Genomic DNA, 23,709 nt, shown 5'->3' with positions numbered 1-23,709 from the left:
TAAACTGGGAAACTGCTCTCCTTAGCAAAGACAGGGGAGCTGGGATTTAAAATTTTGATACTACAAAATGAGAGCCTATTGAAGAAGTGGTTGTGGAGGTACACTGAGAAGAGAAATGCCATCTGGAAAGAGGTGATTATAGCTAAATATGGTGAGTTAAACCCTTGGTGTACAGAGAACACAACAAAACCTTATGGTGTGGGAGCATGGAGATCAATTAGACTCTTGTGGCCACAAATGGAGGCAAATTTATATATCAAGGTGGGAAGTGGCACTGAAACAATATTTTGGAAGGATGTTTGGATAGATTAATCCCCTCTTAGGGATCTCTTCCAAATTTGTGAAAATCCTGATGCTAATGTAGGTGATTGCTGGACTGAACAGGGTTGGGATTTAGTTTTTAGAGGACTTCTCAATGATTGGAGGTGGAAAGGGTGACAGAGTTATTAGGGATGCTATGTGGAGTGATCATAAACACAAATGCCACAGACAAGATGTTGTCGAAGCACAACAAAGATGACTTTTTCTCAGTCAATAGTGCCTACAGAATAGGCCTCCAGGTGATGGCTGGGAGACCAAAACACCTCTGGAACTATTGCTGGAAGGGGGATATCCCTACAAAAGTGTAATGTTCCACTTGGCTAGTGATAAAGAGAGCTTGTTCAACATAGGAAGTATTTCAGAATGGTAGACAGCTGGTCCCTAGGTGTTTTTTATGCAATTTGACAGGTGAAACTGCCAGCCGCTTATTCTTGCATTGTAATTTCGCTGCTCAAATCTGGAATTTGTTCCTTAGCATTTCAAATCTGAATTGGACAATGCCAGAACATATGCATCAAAGCTGTTGAAGAGCTGGGTAATGAGAGGAGGCAACAAGAGTCCGAGGAGATGGTAGAAGTTAATACCATCATGTATATGTTGGTCAGTTTGAAAGGAAAGGAATGGTAGATGTTTCGAAGATAGATCTAATTCCATACACAAGGTCAAATGGAATTGTATAGTATCTTTACTTTTTTTTGGTGTAAACAGTTGTGTATAGTAGACACAGATCAGATTGTAGATTTGGTGGCCAGCATGTCCTTAATGTTGAAGAATACAATCTTATCAATTTCAAAATATAAATAAAATGAGGCAGAACATCAAAGAGAGAGTTAAGGCAGAACAATAACAGTAGCAGACATCAATTTAACCCATAAAATTGGAAATTCTGAACACAACCAGAAGAAGATTAGGAAAATATCGAGAGAAAAAACTAATTTGATTTTGCAGTACTGGATGAAAAAATAAAAGAGAAGTTATGAGCTTTGAGTGATCGTGGAAGAACATGGAAGAGAGTTAGGTAGAACATAACCACAGTAGCTATGAATTTAGTTATGAAATTGAAAAATATAATACTCAACCTTTGTCAAAAATTTTTTTGGAAAAGATTAGGACAAAAGCTGACTTCAAAATGTACACCCAGATGTGAAGATGAAGTCAATGAGCAGGCTTTGAATTTAAGTTTGGATGAAAGGAAATTCTGAACACTTGCGAGGAGTCTTCTGGGAATTCTCTGTTGTTGTAACAAAGAGATGAAACAATGGAATCTTCTGGAAATGTTGATCAAAAGCTATTTATTTCTCGTCTTTCAGCAAAATTACGGATTTGCCCTTGGTCGTTCTTTTGATGGCATTTCTATATAATAGAAATATTAGTTGTTCTTTAACAGTGTAAGATGCAATTTTAACAGGAACTCACCTAGAAAGCAATAATATTGTTCGGCTTTGTAGAACAAACTTATTTTGCACAGCAGTTATCTAATTGCTTTACTATGAGATTTTTTTTTTCATTATGGACACAGAAAATTGGTTTGTTGCTCTTCTACTTGTTCTTTTACTTTTGTTTTCTGTTTTACTTTCTCAGTTTTGCTCTTTTAGCCTTAGGATAAGTTTGTGTGCAGAAGTATGAATACTTAGGATAAGTTTGTCTATAAATGCATGACAGGAAGGCAACACTTTAGTTTGCTCGGTCTGGATGTTCCACTTTCGAGATTAGTTGCTGCATTTTGCCGTCAGGTTGAGTTGCTGTATTTGATAGAGCTAACCTCACATTACATCACTAACTAGCAAAAAAAAACCGATAGTTTTCCCTGCACGTCTTACAAAAGTAACACCATAAGCATCTAAGAATCATATTTATATTGTTTGAAGCTGTTTCTGGACTTCATATAAACTGGAGCAAAAGTTTTGTTTACCCGGTGAATGAAGTCCCAGAAATCAACAGATTGGCTGGCATCTTGGGAGGTAAAGTGGGAGAAATGCCTACCACTTACCTAAGGATGCCTCTAGGTGCAAACAGTAAATCAAAGAACATATGGAATGCAATGGTGGAGAAGTGTGAAAAAAAGTTGGTAAATTGGAGAAGTCAATACCTATCCTTGGGTGGAAGATTGACACTAATTAATAGTGTGCTTGATGCTATGCCAACCTACGTGATGTCTTTATTCCCTATGCCAGGGGGTGTTTTAATGAAGTTAGAATCCATCAGGAGAAACTTTTTATGGCAAGGAAATGGAGAGGGGGGAAAGAAATATCACTTGGTGAAATGGGAAGTGGTGATAAACAACAAAAAATAAGGGGGGATGGGCATAAAGAATCTCAAAGTCCAAATCTGAGTCTCCTTTTGAAGTGGTTGTGGAGGTTTGCTTCTGTAGAACAAGGTCTGTGGAAAGATGTTATAATCTCCAGATATGCAATGGAGGACTCTTGGACTACAAAGGAAGTTAGAAGCCCTTATGGGGTTGGTTTATGGAGAACAATCAGGAATTTGTGGCCTAAAATATGGAGAAATTCAAAAATTGATATAGGAAATGAAAGGAAGACATTCTTCTGGAATGATGTGTGGGTTGGACAACACTCTCTGAAACAGTTGCATCCTGAGATTTATAATCTGAACCAACAGAAGGAAGCAACAGTAGCAGAAGTCAAAGACAACCAAGGATGCAACCTATCTTTTAGGAGAAGGTTGAATGACTGGGAAATAGAAAAATTAGCAGATTTTTACAAGTCTTTGGAGCAGGCAAGTAACCTTGACGTAAAGGAGGACAGTTTACAATGGTTGAGGGCCAACAATGGGAAGTTCACAATAAAATCAGCTTATAGACATTTTGACAGGCCAGTTGAAATGTTGTTACCGTGGCCTTGGAAGATGATATGGAAAATTAATGTACCTCACAAGGTGGCTTGTTTCACCTGGTTGGTAGCTAGGGAAGCAGTACTAACTCAGGACAATCTAATGAAAAGGGGAAGACAGTTATGCTCCAGGTGCTTTTTTTGTGAAATAAAAACAGAGACAACAAACCATCTCTTCCTCCATTGCAGAGTGACACAGAAATTGTGGCAGGTCTTTTTGTATTCGAGGGGAATCAGCTGGTCCATGCCAAGACACACCTCAGATTTTCTAGCATGTTGTAATAGAGAAGGGAATACATCAGGTCACAAGGAGAGATGGAAGATTGTCCCTACTTGCATCTGGTGGACAATTTGGAAGGAAAGGAACCAGAGATGCTTCGAAAACAAGAGCATCCCTTTCCAAAGTTTGAAGTTGAACTGTCTTATAACCCTTTATTTTTGGTGTAATCATGTCCTCCCCAAAGAGATGGAGGCTATTACTCACTTTTTAGATAGTTTAGGAGGGGTATAAATGATAGATCTTTTGGTTTTGCTTACTGTATACTCCTCATGTAGTTACTACTGAAATACACCATTGGTGTATTGTTGTCTATAAAATGTTAACTTTCTCAAAAAAAATAAAAATCATGTTAGTTAAAAACATCTAAGGCGCCCCTCATCGTTAGTCTTTGAATGTGGTTTGATATTTGCAATGCTATATTCTTAATACTCCTTATGTGACTCAAGCTTTTGGGACCGGATATCTGACATGAGGCCACCCCCCAAAAATTAAAATATGCTGACCCCCCATCTCTTGTGAAAATGCTTAGAATAATGTCATTTGATTTTTTATTTTTTGTTGCATTTCAACTTCAGGTAGATTATGCTTGCACACCTGAGGAAGTGCAGCAGCATTTCCAGTCTTGTGGCACTGTTAACAGGGTAACTATCCTGACCGACAAGTTTGGCCAGCCGAAAGGTTATGCCTATGTCGAATTCGTTGAAATGGAGGCTGTCCAAAATGCACTTCTATTAAACGAATCAGAGCTTCATGGGCGGCAGTTGAAGGTCCATAACAATCATCTTAATGCTTTATCGATTCTGTTTCACCTTCTATACCTTTAACCACTATGTTTTTTTTGTCATGTATAGGTATCTGCCAAGCGGACAAATGTTCCTGGTATGAAGCAATTTCGAGGAAGGCGATTTAATCCTTATGCAGGATACCGCCCTCGACGTGCGTTCGTGCCTGGTGCTCCAGTCTTTCCACCTTTTGGGTAATTAACAATGATGCTATCCTCGGCAGAACCTTTATTTTAGTGTGCCAATATACATATATATATATATATATATATATATATATATATATATGATGCTTCTATATTCTACTATATCATCTAGTGCTCGAGAGAACCCCCTCTCCTTGGGTCTTCTTCCTACTCTCTTTTTCGAGAGCTGAGGATTAGAGTTGCATCCCTCGAACTTTTGGTTCCATGGATATTTATGTTTTAGACAGTTTCAGAATGCATGAGTGGTACTGTTTTATTTGTTACATGGGGCAATTTATTTTTCCTTTTGTTTCCTTTTTCTTTTTCTTTTTGTCTGGGTACGGGGGTGCTTAAAAGGTGTATCAAGATTTTAGCAGTTCATAGTGCAATTGCCACCCTAGATGCTAGATGAGCTACAAAATCATAAAAACAGGTCAAGAAATTTTCGATAGTACGTGACGGGTAGGGTTGGTGGTTCTGTATTTGGGGTAAAGGCTAACATATTTTAAAATATGCGTTGCAAAAGAAAACGAGAAGGCATACAACCTTGTCTCTATCAATCTTGATATTTCTTTGAAGTACAACCTCCCCTTCTCTACCCCAACCCAAAAAGAATAGGCATCAAATTGTTTACTAACCAAAACAAAGTAGATCTTTGTTTGACCATTCTTTTGGTGCTAGACGTCTTTGTCTGATATCTAGGATTAGGAGCAAAGTGCTGGGGACAGGGATTAAAGCAGTTTCCACCCTGACCAATAATATTGTTCTGGCCCTTGTCACTTCACTAAACATTGTGCTAAAGCTCAGGTTATCTCCTTACTCGTCGAATTTCATTTAAGTTCCAGTATCCTGTCAGTTGCAACTTCATATGTCATTTATTTATCACTCAATTTCTGAAGGAAGTCAAGTTGAATAGTAAGTGGTCCCTCAATTTGGATTCCACCTATTCTGAATGCCTTATGGGGTCTGCACTTGCTACATAATCTACTTGAACACCCATTTGTTTGAACTACACTGTTGCACCTGCCTACATGAGCAGTTGCCCAGAGCTCCCTGCCTCCCAAATAAAATGGATTCTTGTGTTGTCTTTGGTTGGCTTAGTTTTTAGGATTACTGTCTTTAAATGAAGTAGGATGTTGGGTTTCTTGTAAAGCCAGAGCATGTGGCATGGAGATTGTGTTGATCTGAAATGGTAACTTTTGATTTTAATGTTCTTTCCAAGGGGTTAATTCTTTGTGTTGGTATTTTGACTAAATATGACCTAAAGTCCTATACTTCTGGATTAGCATCTCAGCTACTCGAACTTGTCTATTTTCAAGTTTATCAGTGTGCTCTTATTGATGGAAGGGTCAAGTCAGCAGTTCACTGAAATAATCTGGATGACTCCTATGTCTAATCTATGTTACACAATCACAGTTACATATACCTATCTAAAATGCATCACTTGACTGTTTTTTTAAGACATTGCATCACAACACCTGCAACGCATTCTGCGGCCCCTTTTTGTACTGGCAGTACGTATCAAAATCAGCTGTTTCGTTTTTGTAATTCTAATGCAAATGTAAGCAACAATGCTCCTTGTACTACTACCAGTTAAGCAAAATACAAGTTATCCTTCAGAACTGAAAAAATAGGTGTTGCATCACTCAACTGTTAAATGAGAATAATATAGAACTTACTTGTAGGGTATCTTGTTGCAGTAACACATGTCAACTTATATTGGTCCAATATAAGTTGTTTATAAGATTTGTTCAGTCGAATTTATTTCCTATTATCCTGTAAGTATTCCTGATAGGCTGGTACTAATCTTTTTAATATCAAAGAGAACTGAAATTGGTTTGAATGCTTTATGCCCTTCAGAACAGAGGGCTGAACTTCCGTAAATTTTCAGCTATTTGTTTATCTGGATTACAGTGTTCCTAATTAGCATGCTCTCAATATGTCCTCCTTGACTCTTCATTTTTATAAGCTATAATATAACAGTTATGTAATTTTTACTCGTTTGTTTTATGTTCACTATCATTCTGATGTTTTGTCTTATCAAGTTTCAACTGATGCCTGCTTGTTGATTACATCAAAGTTTAGTTAACTATTGTCCTGTTGTCATCTTATTTGCAGAAGGGTTCCAAGGTTCAGACGCCCCATCCGCTACAGACCATACTAGTGGATTTTAAGCTGGATTGCTGGCCTTCCTGAGAGAAGCATGGGCTCGCTTTGTGAAAGAGGCATCTCCTTGTTTTACTCTCTTTGGTTTCCTTTGGGAGGGCAAAGGATGTTATAATTCAAATTTCTTGTACCATTTAAGTCATGAGCTGACATAAATTTCAGCTCTGTGAATGATATTTTAGGTCTGTGGGATAGAGAAGTTTTTTCTGTTGCTGGCTTGCTCAGGTGCTTGCATTTTGGGCAGCAAAAGGAAAAGACAAACAAAATAGATATTTGGTGTAGATGGTTATATTCTCTTTGAATTATGTCCTCTGATTTTACTGGGGAAAGAAAAGGTGTGTTTTTAGTTTGATGGGTGTATAATGTGGTTTGGTCACTCTTAAGCTACTCTCTCCTAAACCTCCTTGTCCCCAACTTCAAATCCTAGTGGCTACATGCAATGAGACCAATGGTGTTTAGTTTTCCAATAGGACTATTTATTACATGTCAGGGTGGATACAGAATGTTTTGGTACAGACGGAGATGAAGATGGTGGATACAGAATGTTTTGGTACAGACGGAGATGAAGATTTTGTAGTGTGGTAAAGTGTCTCGTGAATAGAAAACGCACGAACATAACAATTGAAGTATCCCAAGTTGGTAATTGCACAGAGGGAAAATCCAAAATTTCGTCAAAAGTAGAGTTGAATTGAATCGACCTTCAAATCATCAAATATATAATGTCATAAGTTTGGGATCGAAATCCTCGATTTACATGCTCTTTTTCAGCATGTTATCCTGCACTTCGTGTTCATGATATCTATGTTCAGTTGTGCCTCGGAGATACAATTGAAGCACCTCTTTGAGAAAGAATCGAAATAGAATTAACCTAAATTTGAGATAGGAATTAAATGAAGAAATAGCGATGTAAGAATTTACCTTGAACCAAAATCATGAAAAACGCCTCCAAAATCTCCCAAAAATTTCTACTCCCTTTATTTCGTATTATGTGAATTATTGATGTTTTTTTTATTGTTCAAAATGATTGAATTATTCAAAGTTCAAGCTAAATATTTGAATTTTTTTTCTATGTTTCTCCTTTCCTTTAATGAAGTTTTACATTTTCTAGGAGATAAATTACACTACTTAAAAAGTTATATTTATGATTTTACAAAAGGGTAAAATGAAAAATATGGTATAAATTATGTTCATAAATATTTTTCTTAATAGGTGTACACTACATAAATTCACTTAATATGGGATAGATGGAGTGCTTTTTACCTATAGGACTAGAATCACAATTTTCCACATTTATAACTACGAATGATTTCTTTTTTGGTAAGTAAAATTTTATTTACAAGTGAATGTTACAAATCAAGAAAAAATTGTAGGTATGGACATAAGTTTCATCCTTGCTTTAGCTTAATATTCATATCTAATTAGCTAGCTTTTTACAGATACATATTCAAATCATAAAATCTAGTAGCTAGGCGGGTTATCTATAATTGAGCTCATTTTTTACACCTCTAATCTAGGATATGTATTGCTTCTTCCATGCATATCTTGAATGATATGCCTAATGATTGAACTTGATAGTTGCTTCTTTTGTGTGAATACTCTGTTGTTATGCTCTAACCTTTGGTAATATAGTGAACTAGCCATTGACAATTTATATACGAGTATTGTGCTATCTTTATCCTTCATATATTTGATTGTCCAAAGTCCAGTTCATTGTGCCTCTGCTTATTCTTTGCCAAGTTAATATTTTACTCCATTTTTGCAGTATACGAATATTGAAAACTAGGTAGTTGAGATCCTCATTCATCTGTTGATATAAAGGGCATATAAGGGATTGTATGTTTGTATCACATTTTATTTAGCCAATCTATTTTTAATCACAAGTTTTCTATTTACTACTAGGTACAAAATGAACATTCATTTAGGAGATCTCAGATTTATCCAATCTAGTTATCTCCACTTTACCTTTTTCATTGTACCCCTCATCTGCATATATATTTTGTCAATGAAATACTTTTCCATGCCTTAGCATAGCCAACCTCTTATAAATGTGGAGTATCTTTTAGAATTCTTTGAACCATCAAAGGAGCTTGTTTTGCTTGTATTGTCTACACATTATTCTATCCATAATAGTTATGTATCCAAGCAACCATAACTTGTCTTTTTTCTAGTATAGATTTCACAACAACTTTTCAATTGCAGTCTTGTTCCATGTATATATGTCAAGAAAATGTAGTTCTCCATTTGCTTTAGGGAAACACAGCTTGTCTCATGTAATCAAAGTCTATCTTGAAATTTCAATATTGTCGATCTATAAAAATCTTTTACACGAAGCCTCCATTGTTTGAATAATCTTCTTAGAAAGCACAAATATTTGGGACCAAAACATTTGAATAGCATACAGTACACTTTTGATGAGCTGAGCTTTATCAGCACATGATAAAAATTTAGTGATCCTGCTTGTAATCTTACTTAGCATCTTCTCCAGTAATGATTCGCATTGGACTATGGATATTTTTTTAATACTCAAGGTACCAAGTTATTTGAAAGGAAATATTTCTTTGACAAATTGAAATTATTTCAATATTTTCACTTGTAATTGTTGCTTTAACTTCACCAAAATAGACACCGCTCTTATTTATATTTACAATCAGACCTAAAGCTTTATAAAACTCTATAGAACACTGATACAAACACTTTACTAATTTTATATCTCCTCTGCTGAATATTGATAAATCATCAGCAAAGCTCAATTACATTATCCTCTAATTTTTGCATCTAAGATGATAATGAATGAAAGTTAGGATTTGTATGCAAACTCTTCAGAATTCTTGTCAAATAATCCATTGCTAACACAAATAGATAAGGGGGACATTGAATCACCTTGTCTTACCCCTCTCCTTGCTTTAGATAATGTTGTACTATGTCCATTGATCTGAATGGAATATATGACTATTGCAATTATATTATTCAGTTATGACTCTAAGTTGACATTTTGAGTTCCATCGGTATCTGCTCCAAAATGTTCATTCTAGAGAATTATATGTTTTTTCTGTCAATTTTCATCGTACATCTTTTAGAAATTTTCTGTCTTTTATATCTTTTCACAATTTCATGACTCAATATCACATTGACATTCAAAGCTTTTCCTAGTACAAATGTTAATTGGTTAGGATTCACTAGACTCTCTATGATCGGTTTCAATCTAGAAGTGATCACTTTAGATATAACATTGTATATTGTTGAGCAACATGAAATTGTCAGTACCTACTTATTTTAGTTGACTTTTTCACCTTAGGTTTGAGTGCTATATCAGTACAATTGATAGGTTGGTACATCTCACTAGTGTTAAAGAAATTTAGAACTGTTTATGTGATCTCCTCCCTTACTATTGATCATGTTTTTTTAAAAAAACACAACATTTAATCCATCTTTTTTTGGAGCTTTTAGATTACTAATGAATTGTTTTCACTTCCATCTCTGTTATTGGGGCTGCTAGTTGAAGTTGTTGAGCTCTATTTAGCATTGTTGTCCTCTTTTATTATATTAATTTTTTTTATTCACATTTGGTAAGAAAGTAACTGCATGTCCAAACAATTCGTGATAGAAATTCAATGCCTCCTCTTAAATATCTTTCTGAGAGCACACAATCATACCTGCAACAGTAGTGCAAATAGTTACAGCATTCTGGGCCACTCTATTTTTCATACGACCAAAGAAGTATCTTGTATTAACATCACCTAGTTTCAACCATTGTTTCATGGACATTTACCTCATAGCACTTTACTCAACCAAACTTCATTTCTCCAATTGTTGTGTCAATTTTTTTTTCCTCCCTATTATCATGCACCATATTATGGTCTATCATATCAGCTTGTATTTGGTAAAGTTTTTTTTTGATGTGTTGAATTTTGTTCTTCATCTCTCTAAATTCAGTATTATTCAATTTTTAAGTGCAATTTTCATCTTTTTAAGTTTCCACAACTGTCTTCATGTCTCCTTTTTATGTCATTGTCAAGCTTGATTAATAATTGAAGAAATTTAGGATAGTTTGTAATGCAATTAAAGAATCAAAAAAAAATTATAAGGATTTTGCAATATGTATTCAGTGTCAGACTCAAAGGAGCATGATCAGACATTCTTGCCTTAAGATCTTTGCCTCCATAGCTAGTATATGAATCATTCATTCAACATTTACTATACCCCGTCAATCTTGATACAAATGTGTTCAGAAGTCCAAGTGTATGAACCCCCGACTGTTTACAAATCATTCATCCCAACATCTAACAGAAATTTATTAAAATTCTTGACTTATACATCTTGCACTGGACTGCCTTGAGGTGTATCCTCTATCTTTAGTATTTCATTATAATCCTACATACATATAACATATTATTGGCCTCTGAGTATTAACAATCAAATCCCTTAGGTCCTCCCACAGTTTCAATCTATCATGAACTGTATGTAATCCAACATAAACTCCAACGCACTATTGATCAAACTTATTTTCCACAACACACTATACATACTAAGAATCCCATGGTACCCAAATCCTATCGGTGAAAACATAGTTCTCTTAATAACATATTTCTATTTATGATGTTTTTGTCATTATTTAATCTTTAAATATACAGTGATATTGTTCCATATAATTTATTAAAAATAATGTAAATATAAAAAATAAATGTTCGCTTAAAGGTTATAATATTTGAATTTAATTTTATTATGGAACATATTTATTAATATTATAAAATGATAATATAAATTTACGAATATTTTTATAAATTTTAAAACTTATCAATATGAATTATATTTATTTTTTTAAAGTCAAATATCTTTAAAAAAAATTATAGTCAAACACCCAAAATATTTGGTAAGTATTTTCCTTTGGCATATGCATTAGAAATTTCAGGTAGGCTAGTAGTTTTGCTCTATTCCCTGTATGGGAACTGCAAAACAGAGTTGAGAACAAGGAGATTCAGTTAGGGTTTAGCGAATGGCTTCTACATCAAATCCAGACACCCATGAATCATGTATGCAATATCTCGCCTTTCCTCAAATGAATATGTATCTTCCCAATCCAAGAATAATAAATTGTTTTCTTTGTTTCAATTTACATGCAGAAAAGCATCTATAAAGATTCGGATGATGGGCGCCAGCGTTTTTTACTCGAACTCGAAATTCATTCAATGCCTCGCTAACCCAACTTATATTCACTGTATCTATCTATTCCCTTCTGCTATTTAAACATGATAATTTTTGGGTATTTCTCAAAATGATCGATTATTGTTAGTTTTATGTTATATATGTTGTTGGATGGTTCATTCTTCTTCATTATGTTTTAAGTGCGTGAAATGTAATGTGTTTTAATAGGACACAAGTCAAATTTGGGTGCAAAAGCTTCAATTTTTCTATCCCTTTTTTATTTACATTTTGTGCTTGACTTTGTATTGATTCTGATGCTGATTTGGCTCAGAATAGATATTTTGAAGATTAAGCTTTTATTGGGTACTTGAAATACCTTCAACACTGGCAACGAGATAAGTACATTAAGTTTATCATGTAACTTTTTTGATGCAGTTCAATTCCATGCTTTATTTGGTTGATGGTCCTTGTTCCTTTTCTGTTTGCTGTGGACTATGGGTATCATTAACTAACTGTGTTGGTCTTTCCGTTCTTTATGTCAACGCAGGTATCCACACTGCCTATTCTTTCTTGAGTTTCTCCAAAATCAAACATTTCGTAATGCAATGGTGCATCCCACCAACAAGGTAAAAAGTTATATCATGTGTTGTCCTGGTTTCCTTCTTGAATTTTGACATTCCCTTTAGTTAGTTAAGAGTTAAGACTGTCAGCCACGATAAAGAAAGTTCGTCTCCCTTTGTATAAACACAATTTTTGTGGACAAAAAATGCAGCCAAAGCACTTTATAATACATGTTACTTCATTGTCTTAGGCTCTTAGCCATTTGCCTTTTTTCACTTTCTTAACTTTCTCATAGTTTCTAGATATAAAACTTATAATTATTTAATCGTGTTGTCCATGTTAATCCTTGCCCGGACTTCTCATCTCATTTCACTTTTTATCATCTTTTGCACTATGTTTGCCAACCTAAAGTTCTGGCACATAAATCTGTGATAAGATCTGATTTACATGTTTGTAACAATTAGTAGGAAGTAGCACATAGGCAATAATTTTACTTCTGGAAGAACTATAGAAATAACTGGTTGAAGCATATTTTTCCACGGTCGCTTCCTGAGGCTGCAACTGCACCACCAAGTTCTGCTCCACCTGCATCACTACCATCAAGTGCAGTCCCTGCAGCCCCTCCACCTCCTACTCCTACACCTGTTACAGCTGCAGCTCTTTCCCCGATGCAGTATGACATCCCTCCTGGATCTGGTCTTGCTAAAACTGACCTAAGGAATGCTTCTGTTGATCCAAGAAAGAGAAAGTATTTCCTCTCGTCTTTTACTTTTCTCTTACTGTGAAAACGTTGTCAAAGTTGGTTGTTGCATGCTCCCTCTTGTTATGTTTTCATATTTCAGGGTTAGATGTATTAACTTGATCTTTCTAACATAGTTCATGACTTGGTTAATTTGGTTTTAGCAGGAAAGACGGATGATTTTCTTTTACTCATAACACAGACATCCAATGAATTAATTCATGAATTAAGGTAATACATTTTGCACCCCATTATTTCATTTTCAGAATTAGTGTTGCAGTTCCCTCGTTGCCAAATGCATTTATGAAATCATATTAAGAGTGTGATTTTTTTTATATCCAATTTTAGAGTCCTGACCAAGTCTCAAGCACGATCAATGACCTGTAATTTCTTTTTCTTGTCAGAAAGCATAGTGCTAAAGTTTTGTGAGAGTTCAACCACACATTTTTGTTGGGTTCTCTGGGATCAAATTTATAGTAAAAAATAAAAATAATTTTATTTTCCTGAAACGAAGTAACCAAAACATAAAGGAAGCAACTTACTTTTCACCTCTTCTAGGGTTATCAATAGAGTGAAGAAGTTATTCCAATCACCATATTTACTTGTGAACTTTAAGTTTTGAAGATAAATGAAGGATTAGCTTCTCCAATGTGGTCCAAGTTTAGGAACCTTTGCCTATCATCTATGGTAAATGGGAGGAGTATTTTCCACCATGACCAAACATTTAGTGTCATGATGTTGCTCAGATATTACGTATTATTTTTTGACTCTATCAATGGTACATGACCTAAGTTGGAACCTAGTTGTTTTTATCCTACATATATTGTCATTCTTGTTGCGAAAGCCGAATCTTTAGAGTGTGATGAAATCACAACTGCTATATTGAAAGGCAACTAATAAATATTTAATGAGACAATAATAAAAATGAACACAAATTTACGAGGTTCGGTAAAATTTTGTTTTTTGCCTAGTCTTCAAACGCCATAACCAACCAAAATTTATTTCAATCCATAAGAATACAGGTGAAATACTATATGAGAGAAAGAAGACTCAAATGCCTTTAGAAAATGAGAAGGCAAGTGAGAAGTGTGTCACAAATGAACAACTGACTACATATTTATAGGAAATGAATTCTTCCTCTTAATGTCGTCAATGACATCACTAGTATCCAAATGTCAAGATTCAACTTGTGAAACTATTTAATGGTTTGCCAAAATTTCTACTACAAATTCAATACCTTGACATTTTGTCCCAATGAAAAATTATCTTCCTTCCAAATATTCACACTAGTTCATAAAAAATCTTGTCAAATTTAACAAATTTGTTTCAGAGCAACCACATAGCATACACAGATAGAGCTCTGATACCAATTGTTAGCTAATAAATAGTATTTGTAATGGAAGACAAGACAATAAAGAGTCCACTTCGGGTGTCAATAAAACGTCATCATTGACATCTTTACTTATGACAAGAGTTCTGTCAAATGCGAATTTTGTAGTTAAATTTTTTGTTGGATTTATTTTTCTTTTTGTTGGATTTGTTGAATGCAACAGAAAAAACGATTTGATTATGCATGTTATCCTGGAATTCTCCTTAGGCACATACGAGAGAATCAATTATGGACATAAGCTTTTTTGGTTCTGATAATTTGGTCACCACAATTTAGAAGCTTAATATGGGTGTGGATTAATTTTTATTCCCAAACCTCAATGTGTTAACCAGATTTTGATTAGCTATTAAAGAGAGGCATATCAATGACTTCATCAGGGGAAAGCTCTGTAATTGCAAAGATATGTCTAGTACAAAAAAATAAAATTATTGCTTGAAACATGAAAAGAGCAAACAAAGGACAATGTACAACAACGACTTTCTCTTACCCCAAATGGCATGCGTCTCTTTGACCTTCAAAAGTCTTTTCAACCTTAACAACTAGCTAAATGTTTCCGGAAGGATCATTTTGGGTTACCTTTTCTTGGTCTTTTCATTAGTCAAGTGATATATGTGTTTAGATCTTCACAAAAAATAGCTACATGGTTGGAGAAGCGTGTTTCTACTTTCTAATGCTACTATAATAAGTATTTTCCTAATCAATGTATAAGATGTACTAAGATTATTTTCTTTGGTTCCATCATTTTAGATATCTAGAATTTCTTAAGGAAACAAATAAAAAGGTTGGCTTTCCTCATAAATGCTTGATCTTCTTTCCTAATTGAGAATAAATCCATGTAGCTTCAGATTAGACTCTCTTTCTGTTGCAAGTTTAGAGTGTTTCTAGACATTCTTCTACACGATTTCCAGGAGTCTGAGGGGTTGTTTCTATGATTGAGTTTATCAAATCTTTCTTGTCACGAAGTTTGTTTTAGTTGCGTCTTACTGCGAAACTTAGAATTCTTTTCTTCTCAAACTTGGGATTATCTAAATAAGATACCGTTAGATGAATGACAAAACTGTAATATTTGTTGTTTGGGACTCATGATTCCCGACCAGGTAGATCTAGTTAGCACCGTCATAGCTATGGAATTTTTACAATAACTAATTTCAAATTTTCTCCAGCATTTCAATGGAGGGATTACTTATTCTTGCATTTGTTGAAAAATTGTCATTTGTGGATAGGGATTCCATTTCTCTGGTATTGTTTCTGTTATGAGAAGCTTGGCTAATGTGTTATACATTAGTGTGAATCTTTTTACATAAATCCCTAGTTTATCTTCCGGTACATTGTTAGTTTGATGACAAAGTCATCTACCTGAATAAATAAGTATTTATTGCAATTTTCTTGTGTGTCCTTAATATACTTTGAACTGCTTTTGTGCCAAATTAATTTTAATTTGTCTCTTTTCTATTGGTAAATGGATTTGACCACTTGTCTTCCTCGGAGAAGTTTGATTTTTCTAAAAGATTCCTCCGTTACAACTTCATTTTTGTCCCCTATTTAAATTAGATTTTCTTCTTGGTTAAGCTAAATCTTCTTCTATAGGTTGGCTTTCTTCATATGTTCTTCCAATCACCATTAAAACAGGATATCTTGCAGGAAGATGACTGGAGAAGTTCGATGCTTTGAACCTAGGCGATCTTTGTGGCCGATTCCAGAACCTAAGAGTAGGATTTTTTTCTTTCCCTTTTTGCACTCTATATTTTTAATCTCAGATATATCTAGAAAAAGAAATCTATTTCTAGGTGAAAATGGTTGTTTGTTTGTTCCTCTTTCTTTGATTATTGGTTTCTCTTCCTCCTTTTTTGTGTCCGCTAGCTATATCCATCCTGTAATCGGGAAGATTGTCTAGATCCCATCCACTTATAGAAATTCCTTTAGGTACTAAGTTCTTCTTGGACACACATTAGCTTGTCATTTTCTCCGGTTTCTTTTTGCATTTCTATTTTTTTGTGTTTGCTATATCCTTTCTGTAATCAAAATGATTTTGTAGATTTAGAACATCCTCGTATGAAAATACTTTAAGGTGCTAGTTTCTTGTTGGACAAACTAGCTTGTCATTTGACTTGTCAAAGGAAAATAAGCTATTATTTGGCCCATGAATTTGGTTATAGTTGATTACTCATTTGTTTCTTGTAGATAAAATGTGATTCTGGTCGAGTGTAAATGTGAAATTGGGCTACACCGATTGGGTTCTTGAAAAAACTGAAGTAGACCAAACTGTGGTCGATAATAAGTGACACATTTGGCTTGCATTAGCTATCCATTAAAATTAGGAAAATGGGGAAAAGGAGGACCCTTTTATTATAATTAATGTTATTAATTTGTAGCTCGTTTCATGATATGATTATGTGAGAAATTCAGTATTATTGGAAGTCAATGTTTTGTTGCTTTATGTGATAAGTACTGGTAGGCAATAGGTTATCCCCTCATGGGTGAAGCATATAGAAACACAGAGTGATCACAGCTAGAAGCAGTTGAGTCTTTGAATCTGACTATAGAAAGAAAAGAATAGACAAAGATAAGGAAACTAGTATGTTGCTACGCTCTTAAGATTTTTCATTGTTTTCTTCTTCTTGAGGTTTAACACCTGCTCTACTGCTGTGATGGATTCAATAATAACATATACTCTTTCTGTTTCTCAACTTATTTTGATTTACATCTTTCTCTTTTTCCTCTTCAAACAATGAATCTTTCTTCTTATCTTAGTATGCAAGTCTTTTTCATTTGAACTTCTTCTTTCCTCATCTTTTATTCTCTTAGTACATTTATTTGAGTAGTTAATATGAAGTATGTTGCAAATTAATTCTTTTCTTATCGTTGATCATTTGCAAATTGAAAATCAATGTGATTGAAGTTATTGTATATGGGCCTTGTTGAAATTACATGTGAATTATGTTTAATTTGAATGGTTGTATTAATATTGTCATTATTGTACATCGGGTGGTAGTAATTGTGATTATAATTGTGATTTTATATTATAATTACTTAATTCATACATGTTAGATAATCTTTTTTTCAAATTCATATATGTTACGTGATTTTTCTGTTTCCAGTATTTGGTGCTTCCTTCAAAAGGTGTGTGAGTGTTGCTTCTTGCCATTCGCTTAAAGTCCCATAGGACTTCTATTTATGTTTGTGTATATATATTTTTTTTAAAACTGGTAACTTTTTGTATTCCTCAGCATTAAGGGCTATGCTGGCCACCTCCAAAAAACGGTTACAAGAAACGAAAAAGACTAAAAAGAAATACTTACAGAGAACCTTGAAGTCCACTAATTGGAACTCCTCTTCTATATCCTGTTCTTTACACCAAAAACCTAAAGTAGTAATTACTTTCCATTTGATCTTATGTATTGTACTCTACCTCCACGAGGTAGTGGCAAGGTCTGCGTACTATTTACCCTCCCCAGACCCCACCTAGTGGGATTTCACTGGGTTGTTGTTGTTGTTGTATTGTACACTCCTTTCCTTCAAAAATTCTCTGATTCCTTTCTTTCCATATAATCCATCAGATACATGCTGGAATTGTTCTCCACCATCTTTTCTGACTTTTGCTACCTCCCCTTCTGATCCAACAACTAAGAAGGTCAGAGGTGTGTTCAGGCATAGTCCAATATTCATTGGCTATGCTTGTAAACCGAGCCCACACCTGAGCAGTTACCTGCATGAATAAGTGTTTGTTAGTCTCCAGAGCTTTTTTACAAACATTTTACAAATGAGACATCTGGATACTATGTTGATGTGCCTCTTCTGCATTGCCTCATGAGTCAAAACATTTTTTCCTAGCAACCAACCAAGTGAAGCACTTCACCTTGACAGGAGCCACACTTTTCCATATTGTGTTCCAAGGTCCAATGGATCTTCCTGCACATCTTTTAAGTCCCCAGTTGTATAATCTATTCACTGAAAATATCCCATCTTTGTGATGTCCCCATGCTAATCTGTCTGGCTCTAGAGTAGTACTTGGGAATCCACCAATCAAGCCTAAACACTCCACCATTCCATCAATCTCTCAGTCATTTAGCAGTCTTCTAAATATTATATTCCAACTTTGTGGTGACCACATCACCTCTATCTTGCTGTTGGTATTTGTGCATATTGAGAAAAGAATAGGGAACAAGTCCCTCAAAATCCCATTTCCACACCAATCATCTAGCCATAACTTTGTTTTGTCTCCTTTGCCCACCACAATTTTTGAGTTGTTCTTTAGACTCTCCTGACCCCATAAGTTTCATTAACTTCACTAGTGCACCAGAAGTCCTCTTGCCCATATTTGTGGCTTATTATCTCTTTCCATAGAGCCTGCTCCTCCTGACTATATCTCCACAACCATTTTGAGAGGAGGCTCATGTTATGAACTTTTAAATTTCTCACTCTCAGCTCCCTATTTTTCTTGCTTTGTTGTACTACATTTCACCAGGTTAAATCCCTTTTCTATCTTGTTCCCTTGCCATAAGAAGTTCCTTCTAAGTGCATCTAAAACCTTCACAATCCTGTTAGGAATAGGAAAAAAGGGCATCACATAAGTGGGTAAACAATCCAGAACTGAGTTAATTAGTGTAACTCTACTTCCCAGAGATAGGTATTGAGATTTCCATATAGCCAATTTCTTCTCTGTTTTCTCAATAATGCATCCCAATTTTTTTCTGCTTTGTGCTCGGAGTCCAAAGGCATACCAAGGTAAACTGTTGGGAGCTTCTTTATCTTGCACTTCAAAATGCTTGCCAGATCCTCAATCTGTTGCACTTCCTTAATTGGAAAAATGCTACTCTTTCTCCAGTTTACTTTTAATCCTGAGAAAGCCTCAAAGACCACCAGGATCACTCTTAAGTAGCAAATTTGTTCCTGCTCAGCTTCACAGAATACCAATGTGTCATCTGCATACAAAAGATGTGTTAGTTCAATTGTATCATTTACCCTGTTCTTTATGGAAAAGCCCCTTATCCAATTATTCTGAGAAGTAACTCTCATCAATCTATCCAAACCTTCCATGGCTAAGATAAATAGAAAGGGGGATAGTGGGTCCCCTTGTCTCAGGCCTCTTTCTGCTAGAAAAAAACCAACTGGTTCTCCATTTACAAGTATGGAGAACCGAGTGGTTTTAATGCAGAAATTTATCCAGCTTAACCATTTCCACCCAAACCCCATCTGCCTTGGGATATTAATTAGAAACTCCCAGTTCAAATGGTCATATGCCTTCTCAATGTCTAGCTTGCACATCAGTCCAGGGGTTCCACCCCTAATTCTAGAATCAATGCACTCACTAGCTAGAAGTGCAACATTTATGATTTCCTTTCCTTTGATAAAGGCCATTTGGTGCTTGTTTATTAGCTTCCTGATCACCTTTTTCAACCTTTCTGCCAGTACCTTAGTTATGATCTTGTATACCCCTGTGATCAAACTGATAAGTCTAAAATCCTTTAGCTCATTTGCCCCCACCTTCTTTGGAATTAAAGCTACAAATGTGGCATTAAAACTCTTTCCAAACTTTTGATGAGCATGAAATTTGTGGAAGGTCTGCATTACATCATCTTTGATAGTTTCCCAAAAAACACCGAAGAAAGCCATTGTATAGCCATTTGGTCCATGTGCTTTATCAACAACACACTATTTTATTCCTTCCAAAACTTCTTTCTCCTCAAAGTCTCTAGATAACAAGATTTGTTCTTCTTCTGTGATTGTTTGAACATCCAAGATGTTCAAAGATGGTCTCCAACTTTCTGTCTCCTTGTACAAAATCTGATAAAATTCCACAATTTCATTTCTGATTGCAACAGGATCTGAAGACTCTTCTCCATTAATCACTAAGGATTCTATAGTATTGTTTCTTTTGTGGGATATCGCCATTCTGTGGAAGAACTTGGTGTTCTTATCTCCATTCTTTATCCACTGAATTATGGATCTTTGTCTCCAATGGATTTCCTCATACTCCATTGCTATATGAGCTTTCAAAAGTTGTTCATCATCTGTTAATGCTCTGTGCTCTTGAATGTCTTCCAAACGGCCAATTTGTTCCAGTAGGTGTTCTTTTCTGACCCTCCAGTTGCCTCTATTTTCTTTGCTCCATTCTTTGAGCTTCTTTTTTAAGAAGCTCAATTTTGAGGCTAGTATAAAGTCAAGACTGCCTGTCACATTAAAGGAACCCCACCACTCATTAACTTTGTCTCGAAAACCCTCCACATTTAACCACCACTTCTCAAACTTGAAATATGATTTTTTGAAAACCTCATCCCCACAGGTCAGTACTATTGGATTATGATCAGACCTTAAACTAGGTAAAGTACTTTGTCTAATTTGGGTGAACATCTCATCCCAAGGAAAAGAGTACAGGAATCTGTCGATTCTTGAAGCATTTTTCTGATTTGCCCCTCATCTCCATGTGTAGGGTCCCCCAAATAAAGGGGGATCCACAAGTTCCAATTCATTGATGCAACTGGAGAAATCAGACATAGCCTCGGAAATTCTGCTACAATTGGTTTTTTCAGATGGAAACCTTGTGGTGTTGAAATCCCCACATACCACCCATGGCCCTTCACAGAAGCTCCTCATTGCACCCAACTCCTCCCACAATTCCTTTCTCTCCTTCCCATCGCATGGTGTATATACTGCAGTGATGAACCAGATGAGGTCTTGATTTAAACCACTGATTTAAACCACTGAAACTGCAGGTAATGTTTTGGTTTCCTCTTTCTACTGGTTCCCCTTTCCAATTCATTTTGTCCTACATTATCAAGATACCCCTCTTACTACCTAAAGATTCCATCCACATTCCTCTCATCCATCTGTTTCCCCCCAACTGCTGCACATACTCCCCTACCTGCCCCCCTAAGTTTCGCCTCCACCAACACTATTATGTCGACCACCTCTTGTTGTATTCTACTCCTTACCAGATTCCTCTTGGTATCCATGTTGAGCCCCCTCACATTCCATGAAAATATTTTTAGCTTCATGATAAATGTGAGGTTGCATTTCTCCCTCTACTCCTTGTTGCACTCCTGGAATCTTTATATTTGTAATTAACATCAAAGATAAGATTCCTTACTTTTTTGGGCACCATTTGATTCTCACATGTCCCCGAGATGGGGTCTATTTTTGTTAACTCTTTGAGCCTCTTATGGTCAATTTTCAGAATTAAATTGAAAGCTTCCTCTATGCACCCCTCGAAAGCTACTCCAAACTTTTTGCTTAGCCTCAACAGATTTTTATGTACCCATTATGTTGCCTTGCCTTCGACTTTTTTGCTGCATTCCGAAGCATCACATTGAATGGGTGTTGGGTCACCCAGAATTGTGATTTGTTTCGAACTATTCTGCCCATATAACTCAGCTTCTTCTTCATTTAGTTCTTCCGAAATTTGTGGAAATGCTTTTGCATTCACCTGTGTGTTGACTTTCGATTGTATACAATTGCTAATTGAATCTTTCGCCTTTGTTTCTTCCATCAGATTCTGATCAGTTGAGGAGTATATAATTTCATGATTTTTTTCCCAGCGATTTACATCGCAAATAAAAGGCTCAGGTTCTGTCGGGCAGTCTTTTAAAAATTGGGCTTTTAACAGGCCCAAATGACTTGGTCCAGGGTTTAAAACCAAGTGGCCCCCTTTGTGACTTTTCCACCCACGTGACTTTTTTCACCAAAAAAACCCTTTTCTTCTCAATTAGGTTTAACAGGCAGCTTTTCAGACCTATGAATATCTCTGCACCTAACAGATCTGATGGGTTCCTCCCTCGATACCCACCCTCGTCTCTTTCCTTACTTGTACACGCTCCCTCATCGTACTTTTTACGAAAAGTCACCGACGATTCTACCCATATAGGTAGAGAGAAGATGTTCTCCTCATCGGCGATCTCGATGGATGTCGAAATTTTTTTTGCCGGACCTTTGACACGAATCCTAGCCCAACGGAGATGATTTTTGATATCGGTTTCTTCTTCTGTCTCTATCCAGCTGCCACACCGATCTCCAATTTCCTTCATTATTGGTCTGGACCAGAGATGTAGAGGCAACCCTAGAACTCGAATCCAGAACCATTCGAACTTATGGGTTATTGGGAAATCCCCAATGGTCGGCGACCACCATTGAAGCTTTAATCTGTTCTCTTGTCTTCTCCAGTCACCCATCAAAACATGCTCTGCTGTTTTTCTGGACTGGAATTCAAAAAGAAATAAAATTCCATTCATATCATAGACTTGGACTCCATGCGCTCTATTCCAAGTTTGTTGGGCCCATCTTCTTACATCATTTCTAGTGGGTGTATCATCTTCTCCAAAAAAATTCCCCACTAGACAACGTGTCAATAGGTCTTTTTCTAATTGGACTCGAGCTTTCAACATGCTGCCTTCTTCTGCTAGCTCTTTCTCAATTCTGGTCCATTTACTTTTCTGCAAAACATCTCTATAACTCATTCCCCCCTTGTTAGCAGCATAGTCTGCCTCCCCTGATAATTTAAATGCTTTTGTTTGTTTTATACCCCTATTAATGAATGCTTCTATCTTCTTAGCTAACTTTTCCCACCCCTCATTGAATGCACTTTCTGGGAGTATAATAATTGCTCTGTCACTACCTTTAACTAAAATTAGAGACAGGTATCTCCCGTATTGATTGAATTTCAAAGCTATAAAGAAGTTAGTTGAGAAATCCCTGCATCTCCATGACTTGGCCGCTTTCCCTCTGATCCCTGAAGCCTCTGTTAGCCTTTTGCAGACCCAATCGAGTGCTCCCCTGCTAAGAACCATTCTCCTCATGTGATGCCTAGCATCTTCAACCTAGTCATACCATACTTCAGCTTTTGATTTAGACTCTGTGATGTCGCAAGACTTCCCCCCAGATCTGAAATAAACTCTGTTGTCCATCTGAACAACAATGGAGTTAAAAAAGAGAGAAAGAAAGAAAGAGAGTGGTATTCCGATGAAAGAAGTCCACCGGAGAAAAGAAAAAACCGCCGAAGTCCAGAAGGGACTTCAGAAGATTGTCTCGAAACTAGTGCCTGGGAGCATACTGCTCTTTTTTTCCAACAATAAATGTACTTTTTGTGTATATATATATAGCCTTACCCCTTTCTACCTTCAAGAAAGGGAGGTAGAAAGGGGTAAGGTTGTGTTCATACCACCCTCCCCAGATTCCACTTGTGAGACTACACTACGTATTTAGTTGTTAATTGGTATGTATGTGTGATTGTATATATATATAGAGAGAAAGAAACACAAGTTAATGGTAGCTTTTTAAAAACATGAGTGAAACTTTAGGGTG

The 23,709-nt window shown here is 35.8% G+C and overlaps 1 protein-coding gene across 6 annotated transcripts in view; it reads left to right on the top strand.

Moving 5' to 3' along the window:
* The window catches only part of LOC125823080 (polyadenylate-binding protein 1), a 239,916-nt gene that overhangs the window by 212,368 nt on the left and 3,839 nt on the right, over positions 1-23,709 (top strand). For 2 of the 6 annotated variants that reach the window (XM_049502499.1, XM_049502495.1), the window contains exons 4-6: positions 4,026-4,217; positions 4,302-4,426; positions 6,536-6,935. The exons of 2 other annotated variants lie outside the window; for them this stretch is intronic. In XM_049502499.1, the coding sequence (XP_049358456.1) occupies positions 4,026-4,217; positions 4,302-4,426; positions 6,536-6,581 (363 nt within the window). In that variant the 3' untranslated portion in view covers positions 6,582-6,935. Of the gene's footprint in view, positions 1-4,025; positions 4,218-4,301; positions 4,427-6,535; positions 6,936-12,898; positions 13,035-13,189; positions 13,257-16,056; positions 16,125-23,709 lie in introns of those variants that run through there. 2 more of the 6 variants (XM_049502498.1, XM_049502497.1) reach the window with 2 other exon arrangements.

The sequence above is a fragment of the Solanum verrucosum genome, unplaced genomic scaffold (assembly GCF_900185275.1).
Source record: "Solanum verrucosum unplaced genomic scaffold, falcon-dt-bn FXZP01000199.1, whole genome shotgun sequence".
Lineage (NCBI taxonomy): Eukaryota > Viridiplantae > Streptophyta > Magnoliopsida > Solanales > Solanaceae > Solanum > Solanum verrucosum.
The sequence above is the reverse complement of the archived record's forward strand: the minus strand, read 5'-3'. Positions and strand labels throughout refer to the sequence as shown.